We start from the raw sequence: 21,244 nt of genomic DNA, 5'->3' as shown, positions 1-21,244 counted from the left end.
AACCGTAAAAGAGTTGTTTTGTGTGATTTTGTGTGATTCCGGCTTAAAAGGGGGCTGGGCTGTCCCGCAAATCAGTAGTCGTGTTTAAAGATTTGCTCTTACACAGTTCAATACGAGATGCATGGCTGAGCAGCTCTGGTGACACCTGATCAATACCATCTTTAAACGTCTTTGAATAATACCCATCAGTGCTGAGGAAGATGAACGATATCAGCAGCAAGAGCGATGATGCAGCAGCTTACAAAGGGTGAAAGTATATGACTTTTACGCCCAATCAACCATTACTTTTTGCCTTTCTCTTTCTTTATCTGTCCATCCCTGTGGTGCTCTCCTGTTGCCTCCCGTTATCTCCTTCTTTCCTGTCTTTATTAAGCTCTCAGCTTCCAGAAGCTTGTCTATGCTGCATGTGTGTGTGTGCTATTGATTCCCTCTCCTGGGAGGATAAATAGGGCCATAGTATGGAGTTTAGTCTCCTTTTCTCTTTTGTCATTTACCCAGCATATAACAGGAGCCAACTGTGCCACTGGCACTGGTTCAGACTAGAGCTACGTGTAAACTGTAAATGTAAAGATTATTTAGCTAATAAACAGTGAAAAAATGGTTGTAGTCTACTAAAATAAGAGAAGATAATTCTTAAATTTAGCCCACAGTGGGGAAATTTGCAGTGTTGCAGCAACATATATTATTAAGGTCAGTGCACACAAGACAAGGAAAAGCAAACATTAAATAAGTACAAAAAATAGCAAATTAAAGACAACAGTAGTTATACATATGTGGACTACTGGGAGAAGGCTTGGTTGTACAGCAGCAGGAAGGAAGGACCTGTGGTAACGCTCCTTCACATAGTGCAGGTCAAGCAGTCGGCTGCTGAAGGCACTGCCCATGGAGGGGGTCGGATTGGTGACGGACTCGGAGTCTGCTGTGTCTCTGGCTTTTACAGAGAATAAGCAATACTTAAAGATTCATCTAAACCAAGGGTTGGCACCTTTGTGACATGGAGTGCCACTTTGCGTTATTGTTGATAATGGCACACTCGTTGAGAAGAAAATTTCAAAGTTAAATTATGACACAAAATACAAAAACATTTCCAACATACCTGGAATTTTATTCCATCCATATAAAGCACATCCAATCATATTTTTAAAGATATTTTTCTGTTATTAACTCAAAACACTGCTTTCATAAATATATTGCACTGGGAAGGGAGGCCAAAACTGAGACCACAGTTCAACTGTACCATATCTGTTATATCATAACAAAACACCAATAACAGTACTAAATCTGTATTATATCATAACAAAATAGCCATGTCAACATTTCAAAGACATGGACAAACAGCTACACATTTAAACTAAAACCAAGTGTAGACTGAGGCAACATCAACTTAACAGGTGCCTACCAGATAGTCAGTGTGATCCCTGACCCTGCTTTGCTTGGCTGAGCTCTGTGACCTGGGGCTTGTAGTTAGTTACTTTGAGTTGCAAACATGCCTCAGAGTGCTCTGCTGTTAACTGACTGCGGGTGGGGCTGAGCACATGTTTTATATGTGAAAACACCTGCTCACAGAGATATGTTGACCGGAAGACTGACAGCAGCGCCAGTGCAATGTCCCAGAGACAGCTGAATTTCTCAGGTGCAGATTCCCAGCAGGCGATGATGTGGGCTTCGTGATCTTGCACTGGTGTGGCTTCTAACTATTTTCTGAGCTCTGCAAACTTCGTCACCCACAGTGTTGAGCTCTTCAGCTCAATCAGCTGCATTTCCATGTGCTCTGTATCCATCCAGTCGATCAGAATAGCATCCAAATCATGTCCATCAAAGTTATCGGGCTTGATCAAGAAAGAGAACATTGGTTTGTACCTTTTAAAATCCACAAATTGCGTTGTGAACTCAGCCTCCAGCTCACACATGTACGTGCTTATCTCAGTGTTGCTAGTGTTGCGGTGGGAGGACAGCTCTCTTAGGTATTGGAAGTGGAGGAAAGTGGAGGTGGACATGTCATCTGAGAATACTGCCAGCTTACTGTCAAAAGCCGTCCATGTCTCAAACATGTCCAAAACAGTTTGTCCTGCACCTTGCAGTCTGAGACTGAGCCCGTTCAGGTGTCCCGTAATGTCCACAAGATGCATAAGTTTCACAATCCACTTATCGTCCTCCAGTTCTGGATACTTTTGGCCTTTTTCAGCCAGAAAGGCCTTGATAGCGTCAAAGCAGCTGACAAATCGCTCCAGAACTTTTCTGCAGCACAGCCATCTCACTGCTGAGTGGGAGTGGAGAGGGAGATCTGTATAGGCCCTGTCCAGCTTCTCCAGCAGGGACTGAAACTGCCATTGCTTCAGTGCGAATCGCTTCACTATGAAGTTAATAATCTTTGCCACCGTGGCCATAACTTCATTGAGATCCGAATTTGACATTTTTGCACACAGATTTTCTTGATGTATTATGCAGTGGAGTTTCCGTTTGCTGAACTTCAGCCATTTCATCGATACGTCGATGAACACTTCTAGCTGACGTGGGAATGTCCTTTATTCGTGACTTGATCGTTCCTTTATTTGGCAAGTTTTCAAAAAGAGCATCTGTGTTTTTTAGCAGTGGTAAAAACTCGGAGGAAGCCAGCTTGTTTATCATACCTGGACACTGCATGTTCAATTGACTCTGCTTTGTCTGCTTGGTCTTTGAAAGTCTCCTCGTGCTTCATCTCAAAATACTGTTTAACACTTGACATTCGGTACACAACATTCTCACAACATAAAGTGCACACAGCGCGGTCTTTCAAAAATACAAAACCAAACTCTTGTGTCCACAAGGACTGGAATGCCCTAGTTTTGGCCTTTTAGGCAGCCGGCGTTGCCATCGGCAGGTCTCTGGGAATGTGAGCTGGGCTGCAGCTACAGCGCTGCAGGGAATGTGGGTGGGAGCTGTCACTCAAACCCAAGAAATCAGGCTACACATAAAGCGATGATCGTCAGAACACTGAGAGGTGTCAGCGTGCCAGTGCTTATGCCATGGGGTGCCACCCGTGGCACGAGTGCCAAAGGTTGCCAACCACTGATCTAAACAGAGGAAGGGCAAGGTTCAACAGCGCCACATATGGAGTTGTCTTTCACTAGAGATTGTTACTAGGTGTTAGTCAAGTCTTTTTATCTAGTCTATCCTGACAGAAGCATTTTTAACCCTAATCTCTTTCTTTCCTCAGATCTGAATATGATTTGGAGTATGACCGGTATCCTGATGAACCATATAACCGGTAAGCCTGTAGATCATCATAGTGGTTCTTGAGTGAATGGTAGTTTCCAAAATTCGGGACCTGTTCCGCAACAGTTTCCTGATTCAGTCATGCTGACCAAATGGTTTACTTTGTTGTAATTAGGGTTGCAAAATTCCGGGAATTTTCAAAGTTGGAAACTTTCCATGGGAATTAACGGGAATATATGGGAATTAACGGGAATTAACGGGAATATATGGGAATAAACAGGAATAAATAAGAAATTTACAAAATTGAAGGTTGGCCCTTAACAGGGAACTTAAATATAGTTGGGGGGAATATATTGTAGCATAGTCTTGGCTAAAACAACCAGATTTAATGCAAGTACACTCCTCAATCACATGCACACAGCACACTGCTTACTGCAGGGCTATTGAGGCCACGCCCCCTACATGAAGCCTGGAGGATACACTTTTGAGCTCAAAGCACAAGACTATTGAAGCCACACATTTGAGCCCGCGGACTATATAAAGTCAAGTAAGTTTTGATAATATCATGGGGTAAATATATTTGATCTATAACGTTATTAATGTTTAACTTGCAAATATTAAATAAAAATGTATTAATACAGTAGCTAACTATCTGGTAAGTTAGGTGCTAAATGAAAGCTATTTTTGAAATGTCATGTTTTTGTATTATTTTGCATGGATGTCTGTTTATGACAAAAAATATTTACATTTATGTTTGGATATGATACAGTTTGTTTAAATTACCCCCAATTTCCAGTTAATTCCCATAAATTCCCAATAATTCCCATAATTCCCATAATTCCCATGGAAAGTTTCTAATTTGGAATATTTCCAAAATTCCCCAGTTTAACTTCCCATGGAAAGTTTCTGGAAATTTACCGGAAATTTACCGGAAATTTTCCACCCCTTTGCAACCCTAGTTGTAATAGAATGCATCTTGACTTGAGTTTGTTCTTTCACATGTTGGGTTAGCTTTATAACTCTAACCTCGTTTTCTAAAGAGGGAATGACAGGATGACACCAGTCTGCAGGATGCTTCAATGTGTTGTTTTAAAGGATATGAACAAACAACAAAGTGTGGGAACTTGCATGGATAAAATTACAATGTGGAAAAAAACAAATGTGTTGAAAAAGATCACACAGAAAAATTAGTTTTATAATTACTATATTACTTGCATCATGGAAATGCACCGGTAGAAACCAGAGAAAGCCTGCCTCTGATTGTGGTAATGCGATGTAAAAGTGGAGAAGTTGCCTGACCAAATATGTATTCATATAAGAACTTCCTAGAAACTGAACTGATGTTCTGGGTTTGATCCCACCAGCCATTTTAGTCAGGAGCTCTGGAAAACATCTAAGCATTTCAACAGCTTCTGAATGTATTTTCTGAGTGACTCAGATGGCACATTCACAAAAACTGAAAGGCGAAAATTGGTCACCCTCCGAGAACATGAACATCCCAACAACCCATTTGTTTCTTTGGCAAAGTGGCAAAGCGTTTTGCTGTTGGATGGCGGCAAACAGTTGACTGTGAGGTTAGGAAGTGATCTGCCTCTCTCAGAGTGCTGTTTACAGTTCCAGGAAAAGATGGAAACTGAGTTTGACCTTGCTGTGTTCAGATTTCAGCCACTAGAACAGGCATTTTGATGATGAATGCTGCTGTTGGCATTTGCCCTCCATCCACAGCTCGTATTATTTTACCGGGTGATGAAAACAGAACGGGGAACAGATACACATGCTCTGACAAAATATAGTCATGTTGAAAATAATACTGTACGCCAAGCCAACAGCGAGAGAGAGGAGGGGAATGACAGCTAAGCTGGGATGATTAAAATGACAGGATTTAATGGAACAGAAAAAAGTAAGAATGAGATTGAAAATAGGAAAGGAGAGATAGAAACGACAAGATAAAAAGAAAGGAGGAAAAAGAAATGAGTGCTGAGAGATGCAGACTGTAGAAAGAAAGAAAATGATGGGATAGAGTAGAGGAACAGAAATATCGAAGTATAATCAATAAATAATTAATCATAATGAAATCTGATTCAGTTTTCTGGAAAAAAGTTGGTGTACTGAGAAATATACACCAACAAAGACAAACCACCAATATGATGCATCATGAAGCTGAACTTGAAGCACAGTGTAAATGTTAATGGCTCCAGATAGAAAAACACTTTGACTACATACTTCAAATACTATAGATCATTATTAAAGGGGGAACCCTCAATACAACCTACAAGACACGCATAGAAACGGAACAATCACCACCGACAACAGATTGTTGTCGGTGGTGGCGACATTATTAGGCTAGCACCAAAAATGGGAGGAGCTGCCCTGGATGCTCCCTTAGATCTAATGTCTGAAGTAATCACACATTAATGGAGTACATTGTGTGGACAGAACTTTCTTTTGGAGGACTAAAGTTCCTTATTATAAATGTTTCATTATTAAGGTGAAGACCTTTAGGGCTAGGCTAGGTCTGGACCACATGTTAGGATCAGATGTTACACAAACATTTAGTTAAGGTTCAGTCCACAGTGACACTAATCAGCATGTCTGTTATTACAGCCAAACTATTTCCAGGTTTATTTACTGGGCAAAATTGGGTTTCATTAAGGAAGCAGGAAGAAAGATCAGATTTTTGAATGGATTAAAACATTCCATGTTGGGATGGGACAAATCTGATCAACAATAAAAGCAGATAATGAATGTAAAGAGGTTAATGCTTCTGCTTGGAAACTACATTTTCATAAACTCCAAAGACACTGCCCCACTCCAGCCTCTCTTCAGTTGTCAAAGAACAGTTTTAAAAAACAATGAAACATATGAAACATGAAAAACTACCTGACAGCACTGAAGGTGACACCATTTGTATTTGAGCACACAGCAAACTGAGGAAAACAATGAAAAAAAAAAAAAACTAGCACGATGCCAGCATTTGTTGGCAACAAGTGCCGTTACGGCATTTTAGTAAAATCAGTGAAAAGTAGGAGATGAGTTGGTTAGAAAGCCTCTCCTCTCTCTCAACCTGTAATTCCACCTCCATCAGCCGCTGTGAACTTACTTGAGCTGCTGGATGTGTGCAGCTGAAATCACAGGGAGGGTGCAGATAAACCAGAACACACACTGGGAGGGAGGGCAGCTCAAAACTACACCTCTGCTCACCCCAGTCCATCTGGCTCTCTCAGGCTTCCTCACAGAACAGAAAACACCTTCTGATGGAGAGTGATGGAGTAGACAAACTTTCACTCTGGATTCACTATGTTTATCTAGCATACAAATGTTTTCAAATGGATCTTTTATTTTTCCTCTTCAAAGTCAGGGCATCACATCCTGTATCCCAGTGGGCTCAAAGTAAGTCCAAACACAGAGCAAAACAAGAACAGAACTTTAACAACCTCAAAAATGCCATACATTTAGTTTTATCAGAATTTAAAACAAGCTGAAATGTATCAAGCACATATATGCATTAGAATTTGGAGATGGTTTCTCTGGTCCTCACAAGATATTTTTTCCAATAAGATATTGTGATCCACACAACCAAATGCTTTTGGTTTTGTATTCTGATGTGGTGTTAATCTGATGAATCTATTCATGATTATAACTGTGCATTGATAATGATAATAATTTTTTTCCAGAGGCTAGGCTGGTGTTTTTACTCACATACCAAACCATATACCATACACAGTAACAAGTTAAATGTTGACCTGTACCATGAAATTCTTCTTTTGCCATCCACCCAAACAGTAAAAAAATCTTTGAAATAGAATATAAAAAGATAAATATAATACATAACATTAAATAACTAGTGCAAATATCAATGCTAAGCATGCAAATGAGAATGTAAACAATTAACTGAAGTGTAAGCAGAAATTGAAAAGTGAACAGTGCAATGCATGACATGAAGTAGTCGATGATTATAGACTCCTGTCAGTTGTTTAGAAATCTGATGGCAGTGAAGAAAAGGGACTTCTTCAGTCTTGAGGTCCGAAATGTCACACTGCTGTACATCCGGTCTGAGGGTAGGAGTGTGAACAGTCCGTGCTGGGGGTAAGTGGGGTCCTTAGTGATGGAGACAGCTCTCCTGTGGACTCGACACTGGTGGATGCTCTGCAGAGAGGGCAGTGGAGTCCTGGCGATCTTCTCAGAAGTCTTCACCACTCTCTGCAGGCATTTGCTGTCCATGGCCATAGTGCTGCCCTACCACACAGTAATGCAGCTGGTCAAGATGCTCTGAACGATGCTGCTGTAGAAGTTGCTGAGGATCTTAGGTGACATGCTGAAGTTCCTCAGCCTCCTCAAGAAGTACAGTCACCGTTGAGCCTTCTTGACCAGCTGTGTGGTGTTCATTGTCCAGGCAAGGTCTTCAGTGATGTGGACCCTTAGGTACTTAAAGCTGCTCACCCTTTCCAGTTCAAGTTCCTGGATAAACCGTGACTGATGAGATCTTCTCTCCTTCCTCTTGTCCACTATCATGTCCTTGGTCCTGTCCGTGTTGGGGGTGAGGTTGTTGTCCTCACACCATGCAACTAGACTGGCCACCTCCCTCCTGTAGGCTGCTTCGTCCCCGCCAGTGATGCGTCCTGTCACTGCAGTGTCGTCCGCCAACTTCAGGATGGTGTTGTCCTTGTGGGGGGGGGGGGGCGACACAGTCGTGGGTGAACAGGGTATAGAGCCGGGGTGCCCAATATGTCAATCGCGATCGACTGGTAGATTGTGAAGGTAGTGCAGGTAGATCGGGTGCCATTGAGAAAATGTTTTAGATGTTAGTCTACCATAACCTCTGAGAGAGAGGTTAAAGATGGTGGTGAGTTAATGAAAGGTGAAGTTGATGAAATTGTGTCAGTTTAAGGTTTTGTTTTGTCATCCTGCTATGGCATCCATGCAGTTTAAATACAAGTTGTTTCTGAAACACAATGACCTTGCTTTCTCATTTGACTTTCACCCCCAAAATGGTTAATAAACTAAAAAGCAAAAATCTCCAAACAGCACCAGATCGCTCTGCCACGGGCTGAAAGCGCAGATCACTGCAGGCAACCAAGGACAGGTGGTGGAGGAGGGGCAGGATAACTGTATATAGGTTGTAGAATAAGAGACAGGAGATGGAAGAGAGGAGCAGAGGGCAGAGAGAACAACAGACGAGTGCAGAGAAGGAGAAAGAGGCTGACAGCATGAAAAATGAGCATGTTGGCAGCCGGCAGCCACTCAGATAAACGCTCCACTCACTTTCCATCCACGCTCTTGCTCACCTACTGTTCAGTCAGCTTCACCCAACCCCCAACACATCCTCCAACACCGCCTCATCTTATTCACTCGTGTAGATCATCCTTTTTGTCTTTTCCTCTCATAGTTCCGAACACATTCTCCATTTTCACACTCCAACAATGAAGCCTACCCTGGCTGTAGTTCAGTTACAGCACTACAGACATACATCGTGCTAAACAAGGAAATTACAGGACGTGCTGTTTGTTTCAGGCATAACATTATGACCACCTTCCCAATAATGTGTAGGTCTCTCTTGTACCTTCAAAACAGTTGTGACTCATCAGAGAATGGACATGGGCCTTCTGAGGGCAACAGAATGTTGTTAGTGGGGGCCTTTGGGTCCTATGGGTAGAGGGGAGGGGCCTCTGTGGATCATCCCACAGATACTTGATCAGTTTGGGATCTAGTGAATTTGGAGGCCAGGTCAACAGCTCGTGCTTCAAAGAGTGATTTTACTGTTATGGTTGATCGGTGTAAATGGTCATAGTGCAAGACATACAGCATATTAAAACACTCGAAGATGAAATCTGACTTCATAGATCCTTTAAATTATGTCTTTTTCTCCTGTCAGGTGATCAAGCAACATCCCGTATTAAACTAGAGTTTGTCAACACCAGGCTCTCTATTTAGTGTATTTTGTTTGTGTCCACATAACTGTTTTCAGATTATTGTTGTAGAGGTTTCAACACCTGAACCATGGATTAATGTTTCTGGAGTCTCTTGCCATGTGGTTAACAACAAAAAAATATATATATTAATGTTAAATTGCGTAATTAAAGAAAAAAGATATCCCCCTCGTCTCTGTGGCCATTTATAATGTGTTTTAATGTGTTGGAGTTCACCTTTCATATTTCATTAATGGTGTCTGAACAAGTATTGACTTGAGATTTGATTCCTGCCCATAAACATTACAACTGGCAGCCACTCAGAAACTACAGCTGATAAAATTATCATTTTATAATCACCAAATACCAATGCCAGTCCAACAGGCAACTTATCAGTCTGATGTGGAAATGTAAAGCTTGTACTGCACATGCATTAAGAATGGAATTTAAAATATGCTTTTGAAATAATAACTATTTGCATATGGGATTGTCATTTTAGATAACATCAACTTTTTTTTAAAGTAATTGCATTCTTTTGAATTGGAAAACGAGAAAACAACAAACATTTCAAATATTTCTCAAAGCAGAATGTGTCTGTTTAAATGTGCTTTAAGGAGATCTTTCTAGCTTTAGATTCTCCCTAACCATAATAAAGATGTAGACTAAATCTGACTAAATCTTAAAAGTGACAGTTTAGAAATCATAAATCTTAAAATGTAATATTTGTAGTTAATACCTTTTGAAATGTATTTACATTTAAAAAGGAAACTGGAAAGTCTGGTGTTCTTCAACCACTTGTGAGGAAGCTGCTTTCCTCAGTGTGGTCCATTTTGGTCTGCACTGCCCCCACTGAAACTTTCAGTCTTCCGCTCCCAGAAATAGCTTAAATTGTTGTGCTTTGTTTTACATTTTGCAATTTTTTGTTTTAAAATGCTTTTAAATCCTCAAACTTTTGGATCATTTTTGGGTTGACACAGGGTTTTCCATAGGGTCTCAGACTTGGACCCCACTCAAGTACCACACACTGATTGTCAGTATTGTTTCATTTTGTAAATGAGAACACTTTTCTTCACTTAAGCATGGGAATCTATACTTTAAGACATTAGCTTGTATGGGAAAAAATGTATAAATCTACAGTCCCCTTTCTAGCTTTTTTAGAAACACCTCAGAGTTTTCATCAGCTCAGGTATTTTTCTGGTTCTGTCATGGAAGCAATAATTCATCTTCCGAGCTGGCAGACCTTAATTAGACTGCGAACAGTTTCAATTCATTTCTCAATTTATTTTGAATCTTTCATATATATTTCATATATATGGCTTCTTATTTTGAGTCTTTGGGAATACTCATTCGGAGGGTTTAAACACTATAGCATAGTTTGTCCAGATGCCACAGAATATTTGACCCTTTTTAGCCAGATCAATATTCCATGCGTGCCGCCTTCTCTGAAAAGCCTCCAGCTATGATTATGGTGTGATTTATTTATTTTCCTCAATAATTACACAGATTTAATATATGAGGTGAGGCAAGGTAAAGCCATAAAGCCCAGCCATGCCAACACCGCCGTCCTGTAAATATTTATAGGAGTTTATTGGCTGGGTTGTGGATTATCAGCTTAGTGAGGTACAGTAGCCCCCGATCAGCATGCTACACACCCATAATCCTGACGTGTAAAGACTGCAGGGACAAACACAGCAGGAGGTTTAAGTGTGTTTATGTGTGTGTGCTGATCGTCCAATGCAACGAATCGAAAATTTGCTTATCTTATGTTACTCCTCTCCTGTGGACCTGCACCCGTATTTCACAATACTAAATAGTTTGTATTACACAGAGCTCACAAAGTTTTAGACAGAAATATATCAAATCTAAAATACTGAACTTTATAACAAGGAGAATAAAAAAACAAGTTACCAAAAGGTGAAGTCAGATCTCTCAGGCACCATCAAACCTGCAGGCAGTAAGTTTATATCTAGCGAGACAAAGCCCCTGTCCTCTTTGAATACTGAGCTTTTTATAGTTTTAGATTTTCCTTTACCTTCTACTTTTATTTGGCATAAGCCAACTAATTTTAATCCATTTATTTTTAATCTGTCTTTTTGATCATATTCATGCAAGAATTTTATGGCAGATCCTAAACAGATTCAGATTAAAGGCCACTTTTTTTTAGGTGTCCTGGTAAATGGTCTTGTTTTCATATTTGCTTTTGTACCTATTGCTACTCAAAGCAGTTTACAGTCACAGTGACTCATCAACCCATTTGCTGGGAGCAACTGGGGGTTCAGCGTCTTGCTCAATTGCGTGTTTCGGGGATCGAGTCTAATCCTCCGGCTCGATTCCAACCCACTCAACCCACTGAACTACAGCTGCCTCCATCCGGTAGTCAACTGGCAGTAAAGATGTACATGACTATCACGGTCTCACTAACCATTAATGAAGAGGCCATTAAAATTGTAAATCAGATAGATTTAATTGGTAGTTAAAACATCTGATACTGGAAACATCCATGCTAAAAGCAAACTAATAAGAGTAACTGTAATAAACCAGTATGATAAAGCGTACCTCCCAAATAAATTCTTTACATCTTAGACAGTTTTTTCCTCTTCTAATGCTTTATGATAACTGACTATGAATGCATCAATACTATATAACATGTAACTGTAGCAGCAGAAGTCTGAAATGTAAGAAATGTAAGACATGTACTAGGGCTATCAACACTAGGGATTTTATGATGAAAAGGAGCTTATTTGTCTTTCTGTTTTCATCTGCAGGGTGTGACACTGGGCTGAACACCCTTTAACCTTCCACACTCCACTGTGCTGACAGCTATCTGCATGACCGCATGGCATAGCACATCATCCACCGCATCTGCTATTGCTTGGCAAGTGTGCAAACCCTAAAACTGCTTGTGCATGTAGAGCGACTCTCTGAGGAGTAAAATCCTCCTCAATCAGCTGCACAATTAAACTGATTAAAGATACTGGGCTGACAGCTATAGTCCAAATAACAGTGGTGAAGCTGAAGGCTGAAACGTCCTGCAATATGGCTGATGTGCTTCTTTGTAATAATGCATTTTACTGGTCATATACTGTAAATGAAATGCCTTCACCTTGTCCTGACATTCAAATGCACATGCATGCAGATGATGCAGTTTTGTACTGTACATTACTGTACATGTTTAGATTTGTATCCATCAAACAGTGCTATTGCATAGGTGCCTGGTCCTACATTCAATCATGGAGAGTGTCTGGGATCACATGTAGAGACAAATGACACTGATATGACATAAAGGTGTTTTCACACCAATGTCTTTGTTCCAAAACAAGGAGAGTTTATTTCTCAGGTTGGTTTGTTTGGGCTGGTGTGAACACAGCAATCCTGGGATTTGTCTCAGGAGATTAGAAACAAAATTATAGACAAGCTTGTTAAAGGTAAAGGCTATAAGACCATCTCCAAGCAGATAGATGTTCATGTGACCACAGTTGCACATATTATTCAGAAGTTTAAGATCCACAGCACCACCCTGGATGTGGTTGCAAGAGGAAAATTGATGACGAGTTGAAGAGAAGGATAATACGAATGATAACCAAAGAGCCCAGAAGAACTTCCAAAGAGATTAGAGATGAACTCCGTCACTGTTTGAGCCAAAGTGGACTTAATGGAAGACGGCAGAGGAGGACTCCATAGTTGAGTTGGAATTTTCCTAAATGCATATTGACAAGCCACAATGCTTCTGGGAAAATATCCTTTGGACAGATGAGACAAAACTGGAGCTTTTTGGCAAGTCACATCAGCTCTATTTTCACAGATGCAATAATGAGGCAAAGGTTTTGTGTCTGTGCAGGGTGCGATCAAATTCATAGGTCATGGGTCCTCCAACAGGATAATGACCCAAAACAGACAGCTAAAAACATCCAAGAATGGCTAAAAACAAAACATTGGACTATTCTGAAGTGGCCTTCCATGAGCCCTGATCTAAAGCCTATTGAACATCTGTGGATAGAGCTGAAACATGCAGTCTGGAGAAGGCACCCTTCAAACCTGGGACAGCTGGAGCAGTTTGCTCACAGGGAGTGGGCCAGAATACCTTTCAGCAAGTCCGGAAGTCTCATTGAGAGTTACAGAAATCGCTTGATTGCAGTGATTGCCTCAAAAGGTTGTGCAACAAAAAATTAAGTTAGTGGTACCATCATTTTTGTTCAGGCCAGTTTCATTAGTTTGATTTTCAAATTCAAAATCCGTGTCTGATTTTCATTAGTTAATTTTCAGTAAATTTTTGTGAATTATTACTTTTGTCAGTTTCAAGTTATTTCAGTGACCACCGTGGGATTTTCTTTCTTTATCGGAAAGGTACCAACAATTTCGTCCACGTCTGTATAAACATAATCATTGTTTTCTACACTAGATGCTTGATCAGTCTGAACATGTTGCCCATATACAGAACACTGATACATGACTGATGCAATAAATGTGTCCACACTCTATGCCACTTTTGATTTGATAATGTCCTGATTTCCTGATGTCACAAAACTGTTGGCAAGAACAAGTGTTGAGGTAGTTGTTCTGTGAACACAAACTGAACCAATGCAACACTGTATTGTATGAATTACTCTTTGAATTTCAACAAAATAGAGATGTGAAAGCACCCTTAGTTCTCTGAGATGCCGGAACAACCTCATGCTTTGTGCACTGAAAAATGTCAGTAGCTATACCTCAGAGAGTGCATTTTTGAAACTTTCATCGCTTTGTGTCTCATATAGAAGATCTTGAAATGGCCCCTTTTCATTGAAGCAGAAACAACCTACATTTACACTGACACTGTATGTTAAAAGTCAGGGCTGGGTCTCTATATGAAAAAAAAAAATGACTAAAGATGGATACAGCCTTTGATTTCAGGTGAAAGCATGAAATATTCTATTAACATTTGATATATTTTTTTAATGGTGTGTGTTCTCGTTTTCTCAGGTGTTTGAAATGTAAATGCATTTTTCCAAGTCACGAAATAATCTTCTGAAATGAACTGTGTATGCACGCAGGTAAGCGTGTTCATGCATTTGTACGCGTGTGTGACAAAGAAAAAAATATCTATTCATGTTTCCCGCAGTCAGTCCTCTTCCAGCTGTAGATGGCTGATATGATAGACAGCAGAGGTTGACAGGGAAAGGAAAGGCTGCTCACCGTCCTCCCCATCGCCTCCTGTATCGCTCCCTCCATCAAATTGGAGCTGTCAGTCAGCTCTCACCCACAGCGCAACACACTCTATCAGACCGCAACAACCGCTGGAGAAAACACAGTGTTGGTGTCAGGGAGTACTAATACAACACGAACGCCTTAGAAAAAGGGAGAAGGCACAGCAAGTGCTGAAAAGAGGGCGTGTGGGATTATTTGATGAAATGGAATCAGTGCTGGTTATCCGTTTTTATAATACAAATCACTTTGCCCTTCAAAAAGTTTCAGTTCTCCCCCACTAGGTAACGCAGCCTGACAGAGAGGAACAGCTGTGTCTGGATTAAGATCAAATTCATTTTCGCTTGACTTTCAGCTGCAGCTACATAATAATGGCAGAGCTTTCATTCTCAATTAATTTCCATGTGGATCATTTAAATACTTTTATTAGAATTATTAGAATTTTTTGTGAACAGTTTTATGGACAAAGGACATAAGATGATGCTTCAAGTAGAGGAGTAGTCACTGTGGACCAAGACCAGTGTCCAGAGGATTTTGTTTGCAACATTGCAACCAAGTGAATGAATAAAAAGCATAATAAATGCATACACATCACCCAAAAGTCTATGAAAATAATCTTCAGCTGCAAGCAGAGCATCACACAGTTCTGGTGCCACAGGCTCAAAAACTCAATCACTCCAGATCCCTAAAGGAAGTCCTTTGGAAAATGCTTTGCAGTCAGTGATTGTCCTAGGTTGTGGTGCCACAGATATCAGCGGATGCTTTGCATGTTCCCTGCTTCATTTGTGGTGCAATCTTTGCAATTAGGGCACTATGTGTTAAAAATCTTATACATAGTCAGTATTGATAATTGAACTGTAACATGCTTATTAATGCTTATTAATCCGCACTTGATGTTTATAGCATAGTAAAAAAAAACTACATTGTGTGAGCATGGTAATTAGGCAAATTGTCACCCAGTGCAACAGTGCTCTACGACACAGAGGACATAAAGGATACACTGTGTCAGGCTTAGAATACACTTAGTGCTTGTTAGTAGGATACACTCACTGGTTTGCCTCTGCATATGGAATTTATATAACTGTTAACCATGTTGGAACTGAATTCTTGTCATGCAATTGGGGACGCTCCTGTCAGTTTTATCTACATGACCCCATATCACAAAGTCACAATCACAAATTGCCTCAAAGGACATTCTATAGGCAATCAATACAATATACAACACCATGGCTGAGTTCCAATCCAGCTATATATAAAATAAGTAGAATGCAATGTGCAGAAATAACCTTGTGTTTCTAATTCAACTGGTCTATTTTAAAACCTAAACAGTATATGACTTCACTGAATCACCCCACAAACTGAACTGCTCTTCAGTTTGTTACTAACATAAACATGCAGTCTGTTCATGACATAAATGACTCTACACTTTATTACCCTAATAAAACAGACAAGATACAAACAAGCAGCATGTCCGCTAAACCAGAGCCCCAGGCAGTGGTGCATTATGGGGCTCTCGCTCTCTCTCGCTCTGTGTGTGTGTGTTGATGTGTGTGTTTAAAACTTGTATGTGTTTTGCAGGGTGTTTGACTACCAGCGTGTCCCTTGTTCAGTCCCAGTGGAACCCAGTCATGTGAAACGGCCTCGCCCTTCATCTTCCTCCTCCTCTTCCTCCTCCACAGCGGCGTTGAGGATGAAGAGCAGCAGACCGTCCAGCAGGAGCAACAGAACGCACACCTCCTCCGACAGCAGCAATGACAAATGTAAGAAGATGTGCTGGGGTAACAGTGAAAGTCTTATAGCATTGGCACCTGTTTTTCAACATTACAAATTACTTATTTAACCCTTTATGGGACAGGGAGCCATATTTGATAACTTCAGCACACATATATATTGAGTTATATTGAGTCCCGGTGCCTTAGTCCTGGGTCTCAGTGTTGGGTTCTGTCCACTTCTCTTATTAAAACAGCGGAAAAATTATGGATAGTAGTTGTTTTCATTGAAAAGTTGCAGTCTTCTATGTAATTTTCCCACTTTGCAAATTCACACTGCGGCCCAGATTAGACTCTCTGGCGGGCCGCTTTTGGCCCACGAGCCGTATGTTTGACACCTGTGGTTTAAGTAAATTTGTTTACCACTTAAGGGCAAGGAACCATATATGATCTTGATTTTCTACATGAAAATGAAAATTTCTGAAACTGTCACAAAAGTAAAAATGGCTTCTTATGTCCTACAATAACTCTAGGGTTGGAATTTAGAATTTCCAAATATTTCAGTAAGTGTCTTATAAAGGGTTAAATGACAATAAAATACAAATACCTATACTTAAGGCAAGATCTTAGCTTTTGGTAAACAATACAAAAGTGGAGCACCAGATGTTTTTTCCCAGGAGTTGGTGGAGACTGAACCAAAGTTGAAAGGAAACTTTGGATTAAAACTGAGAGTCAATAAATGTACACCCCTACTCACCATGTGTACAAACCAGAAAATCACATATACAATGTTTCTGCTTTCAGTTCAGTTTTTCTTGAACAGCCTTGGCTACTGTTGGTGTGACCATCACCACCTTGTTGTTTTTGTGCGGAACCCTGGGGTGGCCCCTGGCGTGCCCTTGAAAGCCGACAAAGACTAGTAGAGATCTAGTTATTCAGAATTTCAGTCTCTTTGATAGAGAGGTAACCAGGTGAGTTCTGGAACGGTTTAAGTGGGAACGAGAACCTCTAATCCCTAAAATGGGGATATTTTGATTGAGCTGACAAGATGTGTGAACGTGGCCACAGTGTGAACAACTCTGTGTGGTGTGGTGGGTCACACTACATGTTCAGTGTTTGGTGTAGAAATTTTGTGTAATCATGTGTAGGGGTATTTATTTTTGCACGATCTGGCATGATTGCAGAGGGGCTTTGTTCGTTTTAAGGGCTCCTGGAGGATCCCTTTTGAGGAGGAGGTGTTACGCCCCTCTGCACCTCTAATGTCTTTGTAGTGACTGTGCAAGTGTCTTTGGCTTGTGCTTCATTGCCTTAACAAGCCACACTTGAGAAGATGTGTGTAAAGAGCGTTGTTGAGGCGCGGTTTATGCCTCTGCGGGACATAGACGCCATAACCTATGTACGTAGTCTACGTTGGTGCGAGCCATTTATACTTGTGTGCTCGTCCGTCTGGCTCGCTCTGTAAAAACACCACCCAAACACTAGTTGGCGCTGTGTCTTTTTTGCCAGTCGAGTTCATTTGTGTTTCTACTTCCTGCTTCACTTTCTACTTTCCTGCTTCACATTCAACAATGGGAACTGAAACTTCTGCCAAAATTTCGCCAAAGACGAGTCTTTCAAATGTTTGTATCTCCGAACCTCCTCAGTTAACCTTTGCTCAATGTATTTTATCTTTACTGATCGAAAAATCTGTAGCTATGGCGTCAAATTGATGCAGAAGTATAAGCCACTCATAAGAAGACCCCTTTACAGCTGCAGAGGCTCACCATGTCTCACCTTTTTGTCTTTTGTTGAAATAAACTCACAGTTTTGTAACTCTGTCATGTGTCTTCACTTTATGTTGTGGCTCCCAAGCAGGGTCGTAACAGCTACAGTCACGATTTTGTTTTCCAAGGCAACTTGTAACTTTGGCCTTTGCTTCTGTTTTTCAAATGTTTTTCAGTGACTGTTGAATCCAGTGAAACCACCAATAAACATTATAACTGTGTTTATGACAGTCACCCTGCAGAGTGTAAAGGACAAAAAGATGTATTCTTACTGTGGACGTGTCCTAATGGAAGAAACAGTTCAGGTTCGGTCATGTGGGACCGAATATTAAAAAGCTTTTAACCGAAGAGGTTAGAGACACCTACACCTTGCTGTTGGCAGAGGGCGATATGCAAGGGTGTTTAACACTGCGAACCTCTCCAATTAAAGGCTTTTACATTTCAAACCACACAAAAGCCACGGCCTTGATGACAGTAATATCTTGGGTTCCCTCTTTAAATTTGTAGTTGACAAATTTTCTTTCTAAAACTCTGCTCTTGTTATCTCCCGCCTGTGTGACAGCTCATCTCGGTGGTAGGGCCCCAGGGTGCTGGAGAAAAAGCGGGCGGGGGGCACTACAGATGGTCTCTTCATTAAAAGCTTCTGTACCGCAGGGCTCTCCACCCTGCTATAACCCTGCCGAGCCTATCAGCACTGGCAATTAGACTGAGTTAATAGTGCATAGCAAATAAGAATTGTTTATACTAGTTTATTACAAGCCTTAATAGTTTTTACTGCGCCCCATCACAAGAAAATTAGATTGCCTTTGCAAGCTTCCGAGGTCGAAAAGCTTTCAGGATTGAAGTAGTTTTCAGGGTCGTTTGATGAGCTGTTGGAGGTGCCATGAGTCCATTACAGAGCACAGCAAGGGCGAAGGCTCATGCAGTTAGAGGAGGTAGAGTACAGCTCTGAGACTAACTGATGGTGCAGGACTACAGTCTTGATGACTGCAGGGGTCACTGAGCGACACTTGCATCTGCATTGAGCTTTAAAACCTCACTCTGGCCAATGCGGAAACAGCACTCAACATAAAGTCAACATAATCAACATAAAACACATCAACACAAGAAACAGCTCCGAGTGATTTTACTGTACACATTGGTCCATGTTGTTGTTGATGGTTTAGGCTTTCTACCAGAAGCTCACGCCAGGAATGTGGATTAGTGAGGTACATCACGGATGTGGTCTGATAAGGTTTGGCTTGCAGTCGGTGTTTCAATTCATCCCAAAGGTGTTGGGGTCGAGGTCAGTGCAGAGTTCTGTGCAGACTAGTTCTTTCGCAGCAAACTGGGATGTTTTTTTTATGGAGCTGGTGTTGTGCACAAGGACATTGAAATATGCATTTAAATTGTAACCTTATGCTTTAGGATAAGACTTGACCTTAATTAAAACTATTGTGCTCAAACCAGACCTAGACCAGAGTTTTACCTAAAAATACCTAATTAATACATCTCTCTCTCTCTCTCTCTCTCTCCATCCCTGTAGTGAAGATGGCAGAGCTTCTTGCCATAAAGAGGGAGCTGACAGTCATTAAGGTTCAGATCGATGGCCTGCTGGATTGCGTAGACAAGATGGACAGACAGAGGAAGGACTGCTCAGGTAAAGACAGTGGACAGCTGGACAGCTTCATGTCCCTCACCTATCATCTGTTTATCCATTTGTTATTGCCTTGGAATTTCCATGAAAGGTTTTTCCTCTATGGGTCCATTAAGTGTGTCTGAGTTTAGATCCATTTTTTTTTAATTGTTTCTCAGTTCAGGACTGTGTTTCAGCCATATGTACAACAATAATCGGACCAAAGTTGCTGTCCATGTTGCTGGCAAGAACACTGAAAATTCTATCCAATTCCATCCAACACAAGTTTTCTTATGCTACAATAAGATGTGTTTCCATTTATGCAAGGCTTTCATTTATTATCATTTTGTTTGTATAATTGGAGATGTGCTACTGCTTTTTATCTATATGCACACAAGATTTAACTGTAGCTGATAAACTGTGACTCTGTGTGCATCAGCTCACCTCTCTGAAGTGACAGCACATTGCGATTTGCCATAAGATCCAGATTGCTTCCATCTCCATGTCAGGGAAAATGTGTATTTATAAGTATCATAAACATTACCATAAGTATCATGTGGATCCTGCTGGTGTTTGAAGCTGCAGGTATGTATTAAACTCAGAGAAAAACTGTTCTGTTAGTAATAGCTATGAAATTGTAGTGCAAATTGAATGAGGCATTCAGTATACTTTACATAAAAAGTGATTTGTCAGTATGGAGAGGTCTGTGGGTGTACCTCCGGCAACTAAAGACAAGCAAACTGTGTCTTTTGCACTTTCTCTGATGTTCATCAATCAATGTGGGAGCTGAAATATGGAAATGGCATGATGTTTAACATACTATATACTTGTAGTTACTTAATATAGGAGGCTATATGTGAGGCTTCCTTTGATTTGGTGTGAGATTTGTTTGGGCAATGTGAGTGTGTATTTAAGTTGCCTGCTCCTGCTAAAGTTTACTAGCCAGTAACCGTCCTGTTTTGTCAAAAAATCATTGCTATTTCAGAACACACGATGAGTTGTTATCTTGGCTATTCCCAAGTAATCTAATCCATCAGTGTATAACCTTTTTTTTCTTCTTCATAATTCTGGGGCTATATTTCTCATTACAAGGATCCCAGTTTTATTAAATGACAATATCAGCCTCACCCATCAGCCTGATCCATCCAAAGTTTGTTTCTGCAAATAATCTGTGGGATGTGGCATTAGGGGATGCCGAGAGAGTTCATCATCAGATATGAGCCAGTATCACGCTGCATCTGTAACTAATGGTTCAGTGATAAAACAGCCACCAGTGAAGCATGGATTGTGACAGTGAGGTAAACAGCGATAAACACGGGCCTCATAACCTTTCATAAGCTCCCCTTCAGCGCTCAGGACTTATCTTGTTGTCACCTTGTGTGTGTGTGTGTGCGTGCAGTTTTTTGGGGTGTATGTATTTTATGTCCTCATGTGTTAGATGAGAAAATTATCCAAAGTGACACGTTGACAGTTGTCACATATTTAGACTATTTTAAATCTTTTCTGATACTGAGAAAATTTCTCTTGCTAGCTGTAGCAAGGAGTTCTAGTGACACTTTATATTTAATAAAACTGTCTGTTGGAAGATGAAGCCAGCATTTTCATACAAAATACAGAGCTAAAAAAGTAATTTTGCGGATTAAAAAATATATATAAATATAGAAAATATATTATAGATTATACTCATGGAAACAGATATTTCACCAAAGAGTTTAACACTAAAATAACTACTTTTGGCTGTGTGGTCTGCAAGTGTAGAGATCATTTTAGCCTTGAAACATTTATTTTTCAACCAAGTGTTCTGGGAAGAGGCTTCTAGAGGGAAAACAAAGGTCTAAGGAGTTGCAGTTACCCATTTATTAAGAGGATATTCTG

General features: G+C 40.5%; 1 protein-coding gene across 1 annotated transcript; it reads left to right on the top strand.

The window, feature by feature from the left end:
- Positions 1–3,005: 3,005 nt before the first annotated feature.
- On the top strand, positions 3,006–19,784 carry LOC311496163 (RNA-binding Raly-like protein; the record flags this gene model as incomplete). Its single annotated transcript, XM_084555927.1, has 4 exons — positions 3,006–3,073; positions 3,197–3,247; positions 15,861–15,912; positions 19,267–19,784. The coding sequence occupies 4 exons, from the start codon at positions 3,006–3,008 to the stop codon at positions 19,513–19,515; spliced, it is 420 nt and encodes a 139-aa protein (XP_084412053.1). The 3' UTR covers positions 19,516–19,784.
- Positions 19,785–21,244: the final 1,460 nt, after the last annotated feature.

This window comes from Chelon labrosus (assembly GCF_963514085.1).
Source record: "Chelon labrosus genome assembly, chromosome: 11".
Taxonomy (NCBI): Eukaryota; Metazoa; Chordata; class Actinopteri; order Mugiliformes; family Mugilidae; genus Chelon; species Chelon labrosus.
This window is presented reverse-complemented; position numbering and strand designations above follow the sequence as displayed.